The sequence below is a fragment of the Artemia franciscana genome, chromosome 5 (genome assembly GCF_032884065.1).
Source record: "Artemia franciscana chromosome 5, ASM3288406v1, whole genome shotgun sequence".
Classification (NCBI taxonomy): domain Eukaryota; kingdom Metazoa; phylum Arthropoda; class Branchiopoda; order Anostraca; family Artemiidae; genus Artemia; species Artemia franciscana.
In genome coordinates, this window is record NC_088867.1 from 17,056,565 (window position 1) to 17,075,797 (window position 19,233).

A 19,233-nucleotide genomic window follows, 5' to 3' on the forward strand; every position below is an offset into this window, starting at 1 on the left:
TTTTGTAGATAGAAGCTTGAAACTTCTATAGTAGGGTTCTCTGATACGCTGAATCTGATGGTGTCATTTTCGTTAAGATCCTACGACTTTTAGGGGGTGTTTCTCCCTATTTTCTTAAATAAGGCAAATTTTCTCAGGCTCGTAACTTTTGATGGGTAAGACTAAACTTGATGAAACTTATATATTTAAAATCAGCATTAAAATGCGATTCTTTTGATGTAGCTATTGATATCAAAATTCATTTTTTTAGAGTTTTGATTACTATTGAGCCGGGTCGCTCCTTACTACAGTTCGTTACCACGAACTGTTTGATCAAAAAAATTGGAGGGCAACTTGACCTCTTCCCACGCCACTTTTTTACCAAAATCGTACGATCAAAATATTGAAATAACTTGTTTCTTCAGCACAGTCGAAAGGCGCAATAACTATGTCTATAGAGATAAAATGACCCCTACAGCACCTGGGGAAGGTTTTTAAGTTATAAAATCTACCCATTGTTTAATTTGTTATTGGGAAGTATGCATGCATTTTTCGGATTGGGAGGACGAATTTTCTGCTGGGAGGATTTTGCGCGGGGAAAATTTTCCATGGAGAGGGAAGTTTCCAGGGAGGTGAACTTTTCAATTCACCCCCCTGGATGAGGGAACTCCGGGATCTTGTCTTATTACTTAATTATTTCAGTGAAGCATTAGACTATATTATATTACAATTAATAACTTTTAAGTAGCAGTTCATGATTTATTTGGCATTTAATCTTTTGTGGGATCTAGACCACTGGTTTCAAGGTTTCAATATGGAGAGGGCTCTTCCCCCTCCCACCTAATTGACCGCATACTGACTAGTTGTCCAACTGATTATGTGCACTGGAAAGGCATGAACCAGAAATAAACAAAAAGGCATTTTATTTCATATTTGACCCGAAATAAAAAAAAATTTTATTAGGATTTCAGGGGGGGGGGTCTGAGGTCTCATTGTTGAGGCCTCCATTTAGTCATTTAGCACAACATTTGCTTGAAAATCAACAAAGCATGGATTAATTACCTTTCTGTACTGCCTTGATAAAAACTGTTCTTTAATTTGATTAGTTTGCGCCCCCGACCCATTTTTGGAAGCCGATCGTAATATTTCTTAAGTGCATACCAGAAAGAGAAATCACAAACCCCACTTTTTTAAAGCCGGAATGGTTCTTTTATCCTCCCCTATGAAAATTGGATCCAGCAAAATGAACAAAATTTTAAACTCCCTCATATTGGTTATTCTGCGTGAAACTTTAAGCCATTAAAAAGAACGAAAAGTTGTCGAGTCGCAAGATTTTTTTTTTTTTACGAGTTACTGTACTGGTGTTGAATGGGGGGGATATGTACGTAACTTGTGATTTTTTTGTTCCCCTAGACTCTGAAAGGTGCCTTTTTCGGGGCGTTTTCATTGGTAAATGCCCTTTTCGGGCACTTTATTAATAACAAAATATACTTTCCCCTCAAAGCCCGTGAATCGATGGCATTGATTATTTGCTACGTAAAAGGCCTTATTCTATCAAACCTATAGTCAAAAAGTACTTCTTTATCTAATTTTTCATGCATTGCTGTCCCTCTCCTCTCGGCCGATGCTTTCTTGCTACCCTGCCATTTTTAGGGGTTTTCCTTTAAACTAAGTAAGTCATAAGAAAGCTAATAAACTAATTAGTAATTAATGGTATAATTATGATTTATAATAATAATGAATGATGTGCTGGGTGTTCATTAAATAGGAGGTTTGGGGCTTTCACATTTTAAAGATGACCTGATCTACATTTGCAAAAATTGTAATCCCGTGGGGAGGGTTGCACTGTCGGACGACAAGTTGAGTGAGCCAAATTAGAAATTGCTTTCGTCCTAAAATACTAACCTAAAACTGATCTGGTCTAAATAAATCTTGATCGGTGAAATGTGTCAAGGAATATATCGGCTGTTCAAATCAAAATGCACAAAGGGCAAAAAAAAATTAAAAGATTGAATAATGGAAGCACATAAGAATTGTAGATAAGAATGTACATAAGAAGTAACTTTAGAGTGGGAGACACAATCATACATCTGGAAAACGTAGTAATAATAAGAAAAATAGAAATCGTTATAGCCTACTACTTGTTAATTATATCGATCACGCTCAAGAAGTGAAGTTGGGTTAATCATAGTGAAATGTATCAAAATCTACCGAAAATGTAATACTTTAGTAACAAAATTATGGAAACTTACGATAAAGAATTACGGAAAGCAGACCGCCCAGAAGGCATTATATTAAATACCTAACCTAACCAACTCTACATATTAAATATTTAATTAAAATATGCCTGTATAGTAGTTTATCTCACTGAAACTAACTAATAGTCCCCGAATGCAGACGGAAAAACTGGTTTTACTCAGATCAAACTTCTTGAGTGTGGTCGATATAATTGACAAGTACCAACGTTGCAAGACAAATCATTAAGATCTTGACATTAATCGGTCATGGCTTTGGCCCGAAGCCCACAAACCCTGCATGTGTGTCTAGTTTGAAGTTATTATGTTATAGACTTTGGGAATCGATGTGATTTTTTTTTTTTTTTTTTTTTTTTTTTTTTTTTTTTTTTTAATGACAAATAAAAAGGAGGTGTGAGTTACGAATTATAGTGAATTATCAGACACCAATAATCCATACATTAGGGTCGTTTATTTGTTCAAACACTTACTAAAAATATGGCAAATGTATAAAAAATATCTATTCATACACATAGTTTAAAAACAAAGTCAATTCTCGCCAACGGACGGCAGAGCTTGATGTGTTAGCTCAATTGTTACGTAACTAAAGACAAACACAACGAGTATCTTAAGGCAAAAAAAGCAAGTACTCACAAGAGCTAAGAGCTTATATGGCAATTGTGACGAGGCAAGAAGAGCCAACAGCTCATATGGTATGAGCTCTAACAAAATTCTAAGAACCAATAGATTGATTTAAAAGGAAAATCAGAGGCTTAATGCCGGTCGGGATTTAAAATAAGAGCTCTGAGTCACGATGTCCTTCTAAATATCAAAATTCATTAAGATCCGATCACCCACTCGTAAGTTATAAATACCTCATTTTTTTCTAATTTTTCCTCTCCCTTTAGCCCCCCAGATGGTCTAATCTGGGAAAACGACTTTATCAAGTCAATTTGCGCAGCTCCCTGACACGCGTGCCAATTTTCATCGTCTTAGCGCGTCCAGAAGCACCAAACTCGCCAAAGCACTGAGCCCCTCCCCCCAACTCCCCCAAAGAGAGCGAATCCAGTACGGTTACGGCAATCACGTATCTACGACATATGCTTATTCTATCCATCAAGCTTCATCCCGATTTCTCCACTGTAAGCGTTTTCCAAGATTTCCGATTTCCCCCTCCAACTCCCCCCAACGTCAACAGATCTGTTTGGGATTTGAAATAAGAGCTCTGAGACATGGATTCCTTCTAAATATCAAATTTCATTAAGATCCGGTCACCCGTTCTTAAGTTAAAAATGCTTCAATTTTTCTAATTCTTCCAAATTAACCCCCCCCCCAGCTCCTCCAAAGAGAACGGATCCGTTCCAATTATGTCAATCACGTATCTAAGACTTCTGCTTATTTTTTCCAACAAGCTTCATCCCGATCCCTCCACTCTAAGCGTTTTCCATGATTTTAGGTTCTCCCCCCAAACTTCCCCCCAATGACACCAGATCCGGTCGGGATTTAAAATAAGAGCTTTGAGACACGATATCCTTCTAAATATCAAATTTCATTGAGATCCGATCACCTGTTCGTAAGTTAAAAATACCTCATTTTTTTATTTTTCAGAATTAACCCCCCCCCCCCCAACTACCCCAAAGAGAGCGGATTCGTTCCGGTTATGTCAACCATGTATCTAGGACTTGTGCTTATTTTTCCCACCAAGTTTCATCCCGATTTCTCCACTCTAAGTGTTTTCCAAGATTTTAGGTTCCCCCTCCCAACCCCCAATGTCACCAGATCCGGTCGGGATTTAAATAAGAGATCTGAGACACGATATCCTTCCAAACATCAAACGTCATTAAGATCTGATCAACTGTTCGTAAGTTAAAAATACTCCATTTTTTCTATTTTTTCAAAATTAATTGGCCTCCCACCCCCCCCCCAGATGGTAAAATCGGGAAAATGACTATTTCTAATTTAATCTGGTCCGGTCCCTGATACGCCTGCCAAATTTCATCGTCCTAGCTTACCTGGAAGTGCCTAAAGTAGCAAAACCGGGACCGACAGACAGACAGACCGACAGAATTTGCGATTGCTATATATCACTTGGTTAATACCAAGTGCCATAAAAAGACCAAAAACCGAGGAGAGGAAAGATGGCAGAGGACATCCCAGTCTGAGCGTAAATCAAACCAAAAATTAAAACTAAATTTATTATCCATAATATTTCTGATCCATAATTTTGATCTGGACAGGTGTGTGTTCTCAGGCTATTCCTGTGCTCATTTTTTATGATAATGTTACGCATCAGACATGTACAAAGAATTTATTGGGGGGGATATCACGGATTCCAGAGAAAGGTTAAGAATAGGTTATTTTTATGGAAAATAAAAGACTTGTTTGGAAAGTTTAAAAAGCTTGAAATTTTCAGGGGAAACATTGATCCCAAGCTGACCCCTAGCAAGGCGGGGGGTCGCTTTGGGCGTGGCTCCTTCCGAAATCTTGAAAATTTTACGGTTCTGTGACTGTCTATTTTGCCTATTTTTGTATTTTTCTTTAGGTTGACCCCCTCCCCCACTCACTAAATTTGTGTACACGTACCTAAAATATGTGTTTGTGTATATCTTCCTGTAATTTTGATGTCCAGTTAGAAGTCTATGATATACCAAACTTACAACAAATTCTGTATATATATATATATATATATATATATATATATATATATATATATATATATATATATATATATATATATATAATTATTAACTATCAATTCCGCATATTGTGGCTGACCCAAGATTGATATTCAACATCAATCCATTGTGACATATTTATAAATTTGACGAGTTCCAGAAAACGTTTCTACCGTGAATTTCTGACAATTTTTTAAACAAAACAAGTCGAATCAAGCGATTGTGGAAAATAAAGCTAAAGCCATCGTTTGACTGTTTTGACTCAAAATTAGAAACAAATAAATAAGCTTACTTTTGGTCATAACAACAATACGATTTTATTTTCTTCTTTTCTTCATTTATATTTAACATTGAATTTCCGGTGCAAATAAATGCACAGTTTGCATGATCAATAACCACACCAAACATTCTCAAGTTTTGTTGATTTTTATATTAAGTTTATTTATACAGCTTAAATATGCTTCGAAGGCACAAAATCCAGTGTGATGTGGTTGCTAAGTGGACTTATGCATCATTGCCTCCTCCCATACTTGTCGATTTTTAATTTGTCAATTATTAGGTTTGGCATCTGAATAGGATTTCGGGACATAATACTTGTCAAAGTTGATAAATTTTCTGTTTATATTTTTGATGCAATTTTTCGACATATTTTCGTAACACAGTAGAGTCTAGGACATAAAAACAGAATACATGGCACATCTGCTTACAAAATTTGATGGAAAAGTTTTCGACAGATTTTGTAATTTAGTAGTTTTCGGATTTTTTTCTGCAAAAGCACGTTTTAATGCGTGCTTACATAATGGGAGCTCTTTTTCTTCCGCCACGTGTCTTTAAATTTTGTTGTCTCAAATCAAATTAATTAATCATGTATGACCATTAATTAAATAAAATGGATATTTTAAAAATGGAAATACTAATATAGTTTATTGAGGTTTTTATTATAGATGTAAGCAACATAAATTTCTGAAACTATTTGACATGGATTATGGTCGAGCACATAAACGTTCAGATGAAGATACGCCCATTTTTTCGACTGTGAAAACACACACGAAAGTATTTTTTCACTGTCTATTAAATGGACTTATCCTCATTTGAACGTTTATTTGTTTGTCATAGAAAGACAGTGTGGTTTTGAAAAAGCATTACTTAATTTAAGGTTTACGTCGAAAATGTGGTGCTCGAGAAAATTTAAAAGTATGAAGTAGTAGACTATATGTAGGAAACATACGTGTATGCAGGATTTTATTTTAGGGAGGGGTCACTTAAAAAATAGAGAAAAACAAGAGCTTGATGAGAAAAAACGCGAAGTCTATTAAACTTTGATAAAGCACCGGAGTTTAATTGACCCATATTATTTTTGCGGATGGGTTTCTCCTCTTTTTGCACTTGTGGGAAAAAGAGTTGGCAAATATCCAGATTTTATTGACAAAATCAAGCCCCAGCTTTAACAAACCTCATAGGACAAGCCTGACAATTGGACTAGCTGTGTTTTCAGCATATGTTCCTGCTTGAACTCTACAGAATTCGCGTTGATTTCGTACTCGGTACACGTGTATCTTTATGCACAGTTTGTATACAACATGTGATGACTGTGACTGTAAAAACAGAACTAGGGGTGCTAAACCCTCAGCAACATTGTAGCTTCAAAAAGCAAGTCATGAGAATGCGTTCTTGATTCATTTGCGTTGGATGAGGGATTCGTCGTCCACGAATAATTTTGTCAAGTCTGGAGCAGCTCGAGAAAATATTCTATCAGCCACCTTTCCTCCATGTGAGCTTTCACTTAAAGGTATCAAGAATAGACCACAGGGGCCATGGCTGATGAGTATGAAGGATGATTTAAGAGTGTCAGGAGTTGTTTGGCTTCTAAATTGTGAGCCAGATCCAGTTGGGCCTGGAGACATATTTCATCTCTTAATTCATATTCCAATGGTAGATAACCAGTAGGAAAACGAATAAAATCACAAAAAAAAAAAACAACCGAAAGATAAGCATATGGTAAAACATACTTATCCTACTGTTGAACTGTTTGATAAGTCAAGCGCAAAGGTAGTACCAAGAAGAGTTGGTGTTTAAACATGAGCTACTTGCTAAAACCAACTGAAAACTGGATATCTATTTATTAAGATTTCTCGTTAGAAGCTGCCATGCTGTTCACAAGAAAGGTTGGTATTAAAAACATGAGTTACTTGCAAAAACCAACTGGAAACTGGATATCTATTTATTAAGACTTCTCTTTAAAAGCTACCATGCTGTTCACAAGGTGTTAGGAGCTGCCATGCTGTTCACAAGAAAGGTTGGTATTAAAAACATGAGTTACTTGCAAAAACCAACTGGAAACTGGATATCTATTTATTAAGACTTCTCTTTAGAAGCTGCCATGCTGTTCACAAGGTGTTAAAAGCTATCATGCTGTTCTCAAGAAAGGTTGGTATTAAAAACATGAGCTACTTGCAAAAACAAAACTGAAAACTGGATATCTATTTATTAAGACTTCTCTTTTGAAGCTACCATGCTGTTCACAAGGTGTTAGAAGCTATCATGCTGTTCACAAGAAAGGTTGGTATTAAAAACATGAGCTACTTGCAAAAACCAACTGGAAACTGGATATCTATTTATTAAGGCTTCTATTTAGAAGCTACCATACTGTTTACAAGGTGTTAGAAGCTATCATGCTGTTCTCAAGAAAGATTGGTATTAAAAACATGAGCTTCTTGCAAAAACCAACTGGAAACTGGATATCTATTTATTAAGACTTCTCCTTAGAAGCTACCATGCTGTTCACAAGGTGTTAGAAGCTGCCATGCTGTTCACAAGAAAGGTTGGTATTAAAAACATGAGTTACTTGCAAAAACCTACTGGAAACTGGATATCTATTTATTAAGACTTCTCTTTAGAAGCTATCATGCTGTTCACAAGGTGTTAGAAGCTATCATGCTGTTCACAAGAAAGGTTGGTATTAAAAACATGAGCTACTTTCTAAAACAAACCGAAAACTGAATATCTATTTATTAAGACTTCTCCTTAGAAGCTACCATGCTGTTCAGAAGGTGTTAGAAGCTGCCATGCTGTTCACAAGAAAGGTTGGTATTAAAAACATGAGCTACTTGCAAAAACCAACTGGAAACTGGATATCTTTTTATTAAGACTTCTCTTTAGAAGCTACCATGCTGTTCACAAGGTGTTAGAAGCTATCATGCTGTTCTCAAGAAAGGTTGGTGTTAAACATGAGCTACTTGCAAAAATCAACTGAAAATTGGATATCTATCTATTAAGACTTCTCCTTAGAAGTTACCATGCTGTTCACAAGGTGTTAGAAGCTATCATGCTGTTCACAAGAAAGGTTGGTATTAAAAACATGAGTTACTTGCAAAAACCAACTGGAAACTGGATATCTATTTATTAAGACTTCTCTTTAGAAGCTACCATGCTGTTCACAAGGTGTTAGAAGCTATCATGCTGTTCACAAGAAAGCTTGGTATTAAAAACATGAGTTACTTGCAAAAACCAACTGAAAACTGGATATCTATTTATTAAGACTTCTCTTTAGAAGCTACCATGCTGTTCACAAGGTGTTAGAAGCTGCGATGCTGTTCACAGGAAAGGTTGGTATTAAAAATATGAGTTACTTGCAAAAACCAACTGGAAACTGGATATCTATTTATTAAGACTTCTCTTTAGAAGCTACCATGCTGTTCACAAGGTGTTAGAAGCTATCATGTTGTTATCAAGAAAGGTTGGTATTAAAAACGTGAGCTACTTGCCAAAACCAACTGGAAACTTGATATCTATTTATTAAGACTTCTCTTTAGAAGCTACCATGCTGTTCACAAGGTTTTAGAAGCTATCATGCTATTCTCAAGAAAGGTTGGTGTTAAACATGAGCTACTTGCAAAAATCAACTGAAAATTGGATATCTATCTATTAAGACTTCTCCTTAGAAGCTACCATGCTGTTCATAAGGTGTTAGAAGCTATCATGCTGTTCACAAGAAAGGTTGGTATTAAAAACATAAGCTACTTGCAAAAACCAACTGGAAACTGGATATCTATTTATTAAGACTTCTCTTTAGAAGCTACCATGCTGTTCACAAGATGTTAGAAGCTATCATGCTGTTCACAAGAAAGGTTGGTATTAAAAACATGAGCTACTTGCAAAAACCAACTGGAAACTGGATATCTATTCATTAAGATTCTCTTTAGAAGCTACCATGCTGTTTGCAAGGTGTTAGAAGCTATCATGCTCTTCTCAAGAAAGGTTGGTGTTAAACATGAGCTACTTGCAAAAATCAACTGAAAATTGGATATCTATCTATTAAGACTTCTCCTTAGAAGCTACCATGCTGTTCACAAGGTGTTAGAAGCTATCATGCTGTTCACAAGAAAGGTTGGTATTAAAAACATGAATTACTTGTAAAAACCAACTGGAAACTGGATATCTATTTATTAAGACTTCTCTTTAGAAGCTACCATGCTGTTCACAAGGTGTTAGAAGCTATCATGCTGTTCACAAGAAAGCTTGGTATTAAAAACATGAGTTACTTGCAAAAACCAACTGGAAACTGGATATCTATTTATTAAGACTTCTCTTTAGAAGCTGCCATGCTGTTCACAAGAAAGGTTGGTATTAAAAACATGAGCTACTTGCAAAAACACAACTGAAAACTGGATATCTATTTATTAAGACTTCTCTTTAGAAGCTGCCATGCTGTTCACAAGAAAGGTTGGTATTAAAAACATGAGCTACTTGCAAAAACACAACTGAAAACTGGATATCTATTTATTAAGACTTCTCTTTAGAAGCTGCCATGCTGTTCACAAGGTGTTAGAAGCTATCATGCTGTTCTCAAGAAAGGTTGGTGTTAAACATGAGCTACTTTGAAAAATCAACTGAAAATTGGATATCTATCTATTAAGACTTCTCCTTAGAAGTTATCATGCTGTTCACAAGGTGTTAGAAGCTATCATGCTGTTCACAAGAAAGGTTGGTATTAAAACCATGAGCTACTTGCAAAAACCAACTGGAAACTGGATATCTATTTATTAAGACTTATCTTTAGAAGCTACCATGCTGTTCACAAGGTGTTAGAAGCTATCATGCTGTTCTCAAGAAAGGTTGGTGTTGAACATGAGCTACTTGTAAAAATCAACTGAAAATTGGATATCTATCTATTAAGACTTCTCCTTAGAAGCTACCATGCTGTTCACAAGGTGTTAGAAGCTATCATGCTGTTCACAAGAAAGGTTGGTATTAAAAATATGAGGTACTTGCAAAAACCAACTGGAAACTGGATATCTATTTATTAAGACTTCTCTTTAGAAGTTACCATGCTGTTCACAAGTTGTTAGAAGCTGCCATGCTGTTCACAAGAAAGGTTGGTGTTAAACATGAGCTACTTGCAAAAACCAACTGGAAACTGGATATCTATCTATTAAGACTTCTCTTTAGAAGCTACCATGCTGTTCACAAGGTGTTAGAAGCTATCATGCTGTTCACAAGAAAGGTTGGTATTAAAACCATGAGCTACTTGCAAAAACCAACTGGAAACTGGATATCTATTTATTAAGACTTCTCTTTAGAAGCTTCCATGCTGTTCACAAGGTGTTAGAAGCTATCATGCTGTTCTCAAGAAAGGTTGGTGTTAAACATGAGCTACTTGCAAAAATCAACTGAAAATTGGATATCTATCTATTAAGACTTCTCCTTAGAAGCTACCATGCTGTTCACAAGGTGTTAGAAGCTATCATGCTGTTCACAAGAAAGGTTGGTATTAAAAACATGAGCTACTTGCAAAAACCAACTGGAAACTGGATATCTATTTATTAAGACTTCTCTTTAGAAGTTACCATGCTGTTCACAAGTTGTTAGAAGCTGCCATGCTGTTCACAAGAAAGGTTGGTGTTAAACATGAGCTACTTGCAAAAACCAACTGGAAACTGGATATCTATTTATTAAGACTTCTCTTTAGAAGCTACCATGCTGTTCACAAGGTGTTAGAAGCTATCATGCTGTTTTCAAGAAAGGTTGGTGTTAAACATGAGCTACTTGCAAAAATCAACTGAAAATTAGATATCTATCTATTAAGACTTTTCCTTAGAAGCTACCATGCTGTTCACAAGGTGTTAGAAGCTATCATGCTGTTCACAAGAAAGGTTGGTATTAAAAACATGAGCTACTTGCAAAAAGCAACTGGAAACTGGATATCTATTTATTAAGACTTCTCTTTAGAAGCTACCATGCTGGTCACAAGGTGTTAGAAGCTATCATGGTGTTCACAAGAAAGGTTTGTATTAAAAACATGAGCTACTTGCAAAAACCAACTGGAAACTGGATATCTATTTATTAAGACTTCTCTTTAGAAGCTACCATGCTGTTCACAAGGTGTTAGAAGCTGCCATGCTGTTCACAAGAAAGGTTGGTATTAAAAACATGAGTTATTTGCAAAAACCAACTGGAAACTGGATATCTATTTATTAAGACTTCTCTTTAGAAGCTACCATGCTGTTCACAAGGTGTTAGAAGCTATCATGCTGTTCTCAAGAAAGGTTGGTGTTAAACATGAGCTACTTGCAAAAATCAACTGAAAATTGGATATCTATCTATTAAGACTTCTCCTTAGAAGCTACCATGCTGTTCACAAGGTGTTAGAAGCTATCTTGCTGTTCACAAGAAAGGTTGGTATTAAAAACATGAGCTACTTGCAAAAACCAACTGGAAACTGGATATCTATTTATTAAGACTTCTGTTTAGAAGCTACCATGCTGTTCACAAGGTGTTAGAAGCTATCAAGCTGTTCTCAAGAAAGGTTGATGTTAAACATGAGCTACTTGCAAAAATCAACTGAAAATTGGATATCTATCCATTAAGACCTCTCCTTAGAAGCTACCATGGTGTTCACAAGAAAGGTTCATGTTAAACGTGAGCTACTTGCGAAAATCAACTGGAAACTGAATATCTATTTATTAATTACTTCTCCCTAGAAGCCACCTTGCTACCTTTTTTCCATAGTAGAGCTTTTAGCACATCACTTATATTCCTAATGTAATCAAATTACTATAACACCAAGGGCTTAATCTAGTGGCCTGTCAGAGGAAAGGACGGAGAGCACTTGCTTCGATATTCCTAGTATAAGGGCTCAGTTTTTGATGCATAGATGTCGAAAAGGACCTCATTTTGTGAATTCTATATTTTACCAATTTGTCAGGTACGTAAAAAAGAACTTGCGCAGATGAGAAATTAAGATAATACTGAAAATGTCCCTAAGTGATAATCGACTTGTAATAAAACTGTCATAATAAGTCATAATCGACTTGTTAATAAGGCTCGAGAATACCTGGCTTCAGTGCTTTTTGTGATTAATGCCACCAGTAAATGTGGAAAGAGTAAGGCTGTCAGTTTACTACGAGGGATTACTGCCTGTTGAAAACACCTTTTTGCTATACTAACTAATTACTATGAGCTTCCCTGTACCAACTTAGTACTAGGGTCTAGTATTTCCATTTTTATAATGACGTGAAACACTAGATGGCAGGGAAATTTCCTAAATTAGAGCTCGTCCAAGTTCTATATACTGTGTATTGTGTTGATTTGTCATAGTATATGTAAACTACTGGCTTTTAGCCAAGATGTTCCCTATGTTCAACTGCGAAAGGGTTTTATGTTGAATCATATTCTCTTCCCCCTCTTATAATGATCCATTTCATTTTTAGGGCACCAATGGCAAAGTAAATCAAGATGGATTAGTTGAACCAACTTTACTCAAATTTGGCTGGATTAAAGGCGTTCTCGTCAGATGTCTCCTGTGTATCTGGGGTGTTATGCTCTTTCTCCGCCTTTCTTGGGTAGTTGGGCAAGCTGGCGTTAGTAAGTTCATCCTTTATCGAATAAAATTCCAAGAATCTCCATATGCTAATATGTTCTAGACTGATTTTGATTGTTGGCGGAGGGAGAAGGTTCTAGCTGACTTCTTAAGGAAGGGTTCAAGAATGAAAAACTCAAAATAAAAAAATCCTTGGATGAAAGGGGTGGGGAGGGGTGTGCACCAACATAGAAGAGTCCTTTATTATTCTTTGAGCAGTTACGTAGCGTCTTTCCTCTCGTAGGCTTTTAAATCTTGACTCGCAATTCTATTGTGGTGTGATAGAGAAACATGGAGTTGGATTGTAAAAATCTCGTCAACCAAAACTGTTAATTCATTTTATTACGCTAAAATTTCACACAGGTCACCAATCAGGTGGGGCTTAACTTTTATTCTTTTTACTGGCTTGTTTTCACACAGGAGAACTAATCAAATTTTTGAATGTGGGTTATCTCTCTCCAGGGAAATTGCAATAATGAAGCAATAATTTGATTGACTTGCGAAAATGCATCGCAAACGTGATAACCAATGAATGAAAGCACACTTTATCATATATTTAATAGAAAGCAATCTCTCTTTTTATGTGTGTTAATACTGCAGTTGAAGAGTAAAGACTTAACGAACTTTCTTATCAACCTTCTTATCTTTCTTATCTAACTTAGGTTGAATTTGTCCAAGTCCTCATTCCTCAATTATGGCTTTCTCTGTAATACGGGTTGCTCTTTACTCGGTGCATTCTAATGACGTAATGTTATATATTCAGCACTAGAACTGCAGGGGTCATGCGCTTAACAAAGATAACAAAATGAAAAAAAAAAAGATCACAAAAACACCGAAACAGCAACTCCACTTGCATTATAAAGGTACTTGTATTTTTTTAAAAATATCTTCCCCAATCCTGCCAATCCTCCGTTATCTGAAAGTTCTTTCGGTGATACATCCGTATACTGACATAGTTCCTCAATTTTCTAATGTCCAGTTGACAATTGCTCTTCAAAATTTCAAACATCCATTCTTTCCCTCTCACTCCAGTCCCAAAACCCCCTCCCTCTAATCCTCCTTGTCTTTACAATGTCTATAATTTGATAGAATGCTTACGAAGAAAATGGAAAATAAATCACAAACTGGACTTCTGGCCAGTAAAACCAAGATACAAATGTAGACCACTGCTCTTTCGTCTCTTTACTCGAGTAAGTATGTTCACCAGAAAAGAAAAAAAAACTTATAATATCGTTATCCTGAAAATAACATAAAACTAAAAAATCATGTATAAAATAATCGAAACGAAATAGTAAAGAACTGAAAGAAGAAATAGTAAAACATGAAGGGAAGCCAAACTATGACAAAAAAAAATTCAATTCATAATGGTTAATGATTATATTATATAACTTGATTATAGAAAAACTAACTTGATTATAAAATTTATAAAGCTATGTCATCCCACAGCTACTGCTGTATTTTGAAGAATAATTCTATTTCTGTTGACTATGATTATCTTACAACGAAGCTCTCATATGTTAATTTAACTATATTTACATATATATTAATAAAACTTGGTCAGTGTATTTATATAAAACAGTCGCAATAATAGGCATAAATGTAAAAAAAAATCACATTCAGCCATAGTTGGAATGTTTAAGGGCCATTATTTCTTTTTTTACGGTTGTGTGGTTCGCTTACGGTGTTGCTCTCGTATTTAAGCCTAGTTTGTGTGTCTTAATCCTATCATTTATTCCAAGTCACGCAAAGTAAGTGTATTATCAACGAAACTGCACGTGTCTGGAATGCCCTCCTCCCCTCTTGTTGGTGCCTACGTGTATGTTATGCCGCCAAGGGATATCATTATGTGTTTAAGACCTTTTATCGCTGGCATATTAATTGCTGAAAAACGTTCGAGCAGCGACAATAAATGTGCTCCTTTATCACTTCTGTGATGCTATAACCAAAAAGGGTGACCGGGGTTTACCCTCCCACCCCCTCGACGATTCCCCCCAGAAAATACACCCCCCTGGGGCAAATACCCCATGCGGGAAATACCCCCCCGTAAAATACCCCCCATGGAAAATACCTCCACTAAAAATTCCCCGCCCCCCATGGAAAATCCCTCCCCCTACGGAAATTATCCCCCCCCTCCCCGTGGAAAATAAGGCTTTCCAAATTTGAGAATTTTATTTGAGTTTTGTTTTCTTTAATATCCGTAGGGGGAAGAAATTTCGGTACTTGTGTATTATGCGCCACTCACTCAAGTTTACGCTATGTAAAACTCGAACAAACCGGTTTCTTAGTTAGTTTCTTCGTTACTTTAGAAACAGACTTGGGCTATTGGTTTGCACATTAGGGGGGGAGGGGGTTAAGTATAGCGGGTCTGCATGCAAAATGTGTTATATACAATTATTCTGCATATTATTAAGTAAGAATTGTTTTCTGGCTTCAACCTCTCCAAATACTTTACCCCCTCCCCTATGGGCAAATATATAGCCTAAATTATGTATTTTCCATATATTCTGTCACTTGTCTTGTCTCGCGCCAAGCTTAAAGAAAAAAAAACAAAGAAATTGATTTGTTCTCGAGTTTTACACGGCGTAAACTTGAGTGAGTGGCGCTCAATACACAAGTATCAATAATTCATTCCCCTACGGAAATAAAAAAAAAAAAACAAAACAAATTAAATTCTCAAATTTGGAAAACCTTATTTTCCACGAGAGGGTGTTTTACGGGGGGGGGGGGGTATTTACCGGGGGTTATTTTCCACGGTGGATATTTTCCGGGGGATATTTTCCACGGGGGTATTTTCCTCGGGAGGTATTTTCCTGAGGGTATTCTCCGGGGGGTATTTTCCGGGGGGGAATCGCCGGGGGGGGGTTAAACGCCTAAAACCATCAAAAATTATTGTTCCATGCGAAGTCCATATAAATTCCCAAGAGCTTTTGTCGAAAGTTAGCACTGTTTGTCCCATCTACAAAGTTTTGAAAATAAACTGCTCAAACTGAAGACAGTTTTTGTTTGTTCGACACCGAATAGATAATTGTCATCTCATGTTTCTCCTTCAGAATACAATAAGCTCTTTGTCGTAAATGGCATATGGGTCTTTTGTAATTTGATTTACGTAATGTTAAGACGAATAACATATGCATTCCTTTGAAATGAAAGATCTGCCAATTTTAGAAATATTCACTAAATTGGTTGTACTTTTCCAGTATTTATACTTTTCTTCATTTTATGAAAACGAGGTTTCTGAATGATTCTGGAAGATAGATGTTGAATTCAAATTGCTACGAACTACAATCCATGAATAGCTGAAATACGGAGAAATTCAAGTGAATCTTTAATCAGTAAAATGTCATATTTTTTTTTTCAAAATTGATATTGGAATCACTTTTGCTGAGAAGTCAATTTAGAATTAATTTGGTGAGAGATCAGGTTGGCGTTCATACCAGAATTTTGTTTAATTTGGCGTGAAAGGGTTCTTAGTTTTTTTTTTTTTTGTATATCTCTCAACCTATATATCCAGTGGCGTACCATAACCTAGGAGAAATATTTTTAATTCTGTCTTTTCTTTGGACCGGATTTTTGTCTTTTACGATTTTAATGAAAAATATTTTTATTAAAAAATGAGACCTTGATTGGAACATCAAAATGTTTCAACAGGGCTGCTAAACTGTAATATAATATTATCCTGTAACTTTAATATAAAGGTTATATAATATTATACAATATTTGTTTTATATTGTACAGTGTAAAACAAAAGGGTATACCTGAGATTGTCATATTCTAGCAAGGTACTTTAAACAAGATGTTTTGACACCTTAAAAAATAAGTCTAAAAATTACGGAAATAGACACTTGGAAAATTTAGTAATTACGTCGCAATTGTTCATCGTATTGCTAACGATGTTTTCGACAGCATATTGGGTCCCTGCCAAACCTTACGTTTGGTCTGATTTCGATCTGTAGTGGCATTTCAAGAATATGAATTTCACTTCACGGGGCCACAATTCCTTTAGCACCTTCAAACGTCTGTTGATTGAAATTTTTAAGGATTGTATCTATAAACAGTCGATGATAATTTTATGTATTATTTATTATTAATGTCGTTATGTGAGGGATCCCTCTTACCACTTTCCTCTGTGTGCTGGTGTGGTTGTAGATCTGTATCCTGGGCATATTTGTTTTCTCGTCGATTTTTATTCTACTGGGTATTTTGTAAAAAATTATGTTAAAAAGGAATCGAAGCTACATCAACTGGTCGAAGGATATTTGTCTTGGTCGTTCTGCGTAATGACCTATTATATGTGTTTTCCAAACAGACAATCAAATTTCTACGATTTCTTAATCTCCTCCTTAATCTCCTGTTGTAATTGTCTGAACGCCCCTCCACTTTCTTTATAACTATCATCTTCTAACGTGTATGCTTGTGTGAAACTACATTCTTAGAAGACCACCAAGATTTAACAATAAGAGACTAAAAATAGGCTTTTTACATTGTAGTTACTTGTCAGTGTTTTAACATTTTTAATTTAACTGAGCATACCGTACTACTTTGTGTGTCAGTGGGTTTAAATCCATTGCGATATTTATTTGTTTGATTTTTTTTTTCTCGTTTGAACAGTATTTCTTAGGACAGAGAATGTGTTTAAATACAGTTTGGTATGGATATGATCAAGGGGCTTCAAAAAAAATGTTTAGTACAGAAATATCTATGCAATTTCGTCTATTTTCTTGGAGACGAACGAAGTCGAGATTTATTCAAGTGACTTGACATTGAAATAAAAAAAAGAGGGGGAGGGGGGAGAAGAAGAAAAAAATCCTAAAGAGGAATTAAAGACCGTATCAAGAGGGAAGAGTGTTTGCCCCTCCCCCAAAATTTTTGTCGGACACATAAAAACATAAAAAAATTCATTTAGACAAAATTTCGATGCGTTTTACAAGCTTATTTTTGTTTTCTTCCCCCCTAAAAATATCCTGAATGCGGCCCTAGTGGAGTTAATTGTTTTGGTTTCTAAATGAATTCTCAGGATCCTCTCAGCTTCTCAATCCGGAATTCTCACAAAGTGTTGAGCAACATAAGAAATAGAACTTTCAATATTGTAGTGTCAAAACTAAAATAGCTGATTTGAGCGCCTCTTGTGGTCACTTGAATCAGTAGATAGGGAAAATGAACGGTTTTAAGTAGTATTCCAGAAATTGATATTTATTAGGGGTATTTTTTGTGGTGTACGAAGTTCACATTGTCAAGTTCGCTGCATCAACTTAATACTACAGCCTAGCATGATATAAATTTGCTTCCCGATTACATGTTACCTATTCAATTTCGTGAAACATAATTGCATTCGGTAATGCAATTTCGTGAAACATAATTTACTAAAACTTCATGTCTTAAAATTGGGCAATGACCTTTATTATTTGTCATTTTAGTACATTTTTCTATTTATTGTTGTTGAAAAGATAAAATTAAAAAAAGAAAAACAGAAAAAGGGTCAAATCTATTTTCGTTTATGTGTTGGTTGTCATTTTGCCCGCTAAAAGCGTGACCATTCTCACGTCTTCATGTTTAAGATAAATTTTTGATTGTGTAATAATTGAGTTATGCTGATTGTGCTTCGTTGTGCAACAAAATACAGCCGAACCAAGAAGAATCCGAAAATATGTTTTTTTCTATTTCTATTCCAGTGGGTACCTCTACTCTATCGGGCCCACTTTCGTAAGACTTGGGCCCACTTCGACGGGTTAAAGGAGATTAAAAGAGTAAAAATGACTATTTTCTATAGAATAAGGGGCAACATGTTAAGATGCAACATGCACAGTCAAATGTGTATACTACTGAAGAAAAACGAAAAAACAAAACAAATTATCACGTGAAATATTGTAATTTTTTTGGTTTCATATCTCAACATTATTTATATAGTTATGGTAGTTTTTTAAAACTAATTTGCCCCCCTCCTCCCCTAAAATTTTATTGTAACCCCGAAATGAGTTTGATTAATCTTGACTAATTGTACATTTATTTTAGTACAAGGAATAGTTGTCATTTTGCTGGCCACAAGCGTAACCATTATCACATCAATATCTATGTCTGCTATCAGCACCAATGGAAGCATTAAAGGCGGTAAGTTTACTGAATTCAGTTGAACTTTGAAAAAAGGGCAACAGAGGTTTAGTTATTAGTCTTAATTTTCTGTGAATAAGGCCTTATGAGAAGTTCGACCTCTTCCCTTAATAGGGAACGATTAAGGGGAAAACTTATTTTTTGGCAGCAGTCTGTCAAGAGATAGAGTAGAGGGCTCAAGCCCCATCTCTTCCTCCTATGAAATTGTATTTCCGATGAAGCCCGTATTCTCCTTTCCTCTTTTCTTTTTGTGCTTCTCTTTTCTTTAGCTTTTCACTTTCCTTTTGATTTATTTGACCGTTCTAAACAGTTGGAATACTTGTGCAAGAAGGGACTGTTCATTCATCCAGAGGTTGATAATGATTCCTTCATGTCTTAAAAA

At 35.7% G+C, this 19,233-nt stretch overlaps 1 protein-coding gene across 1 annotated transcript in view; it reads left to right on the forward strand.

Annotated features, from left to right (window-relative positions):
* The window catches only part of LOC136027039 (bumetanide-sensitive sodium-(potassium)-chloride cotransporter-like), a 201,629-nt gene that overhangs the window by 46,924 nt on the left and 135,472 nt on the right, over positions 1–19,233 (forward strand). The window contains exons 4-5 of the mRNA XM_065703960.1: positions 12,598–12,751; positions 18,756–18,851. Coding sequence (XP_065560032.1) covers positions 12,598–12,751; positions 18,756–18,851 — 250 coding nt within the window. The remainder of the gene's footprint in view (positions 1–12,597; positions 12,752–18,755; positions 18,852–19,233) is intronic.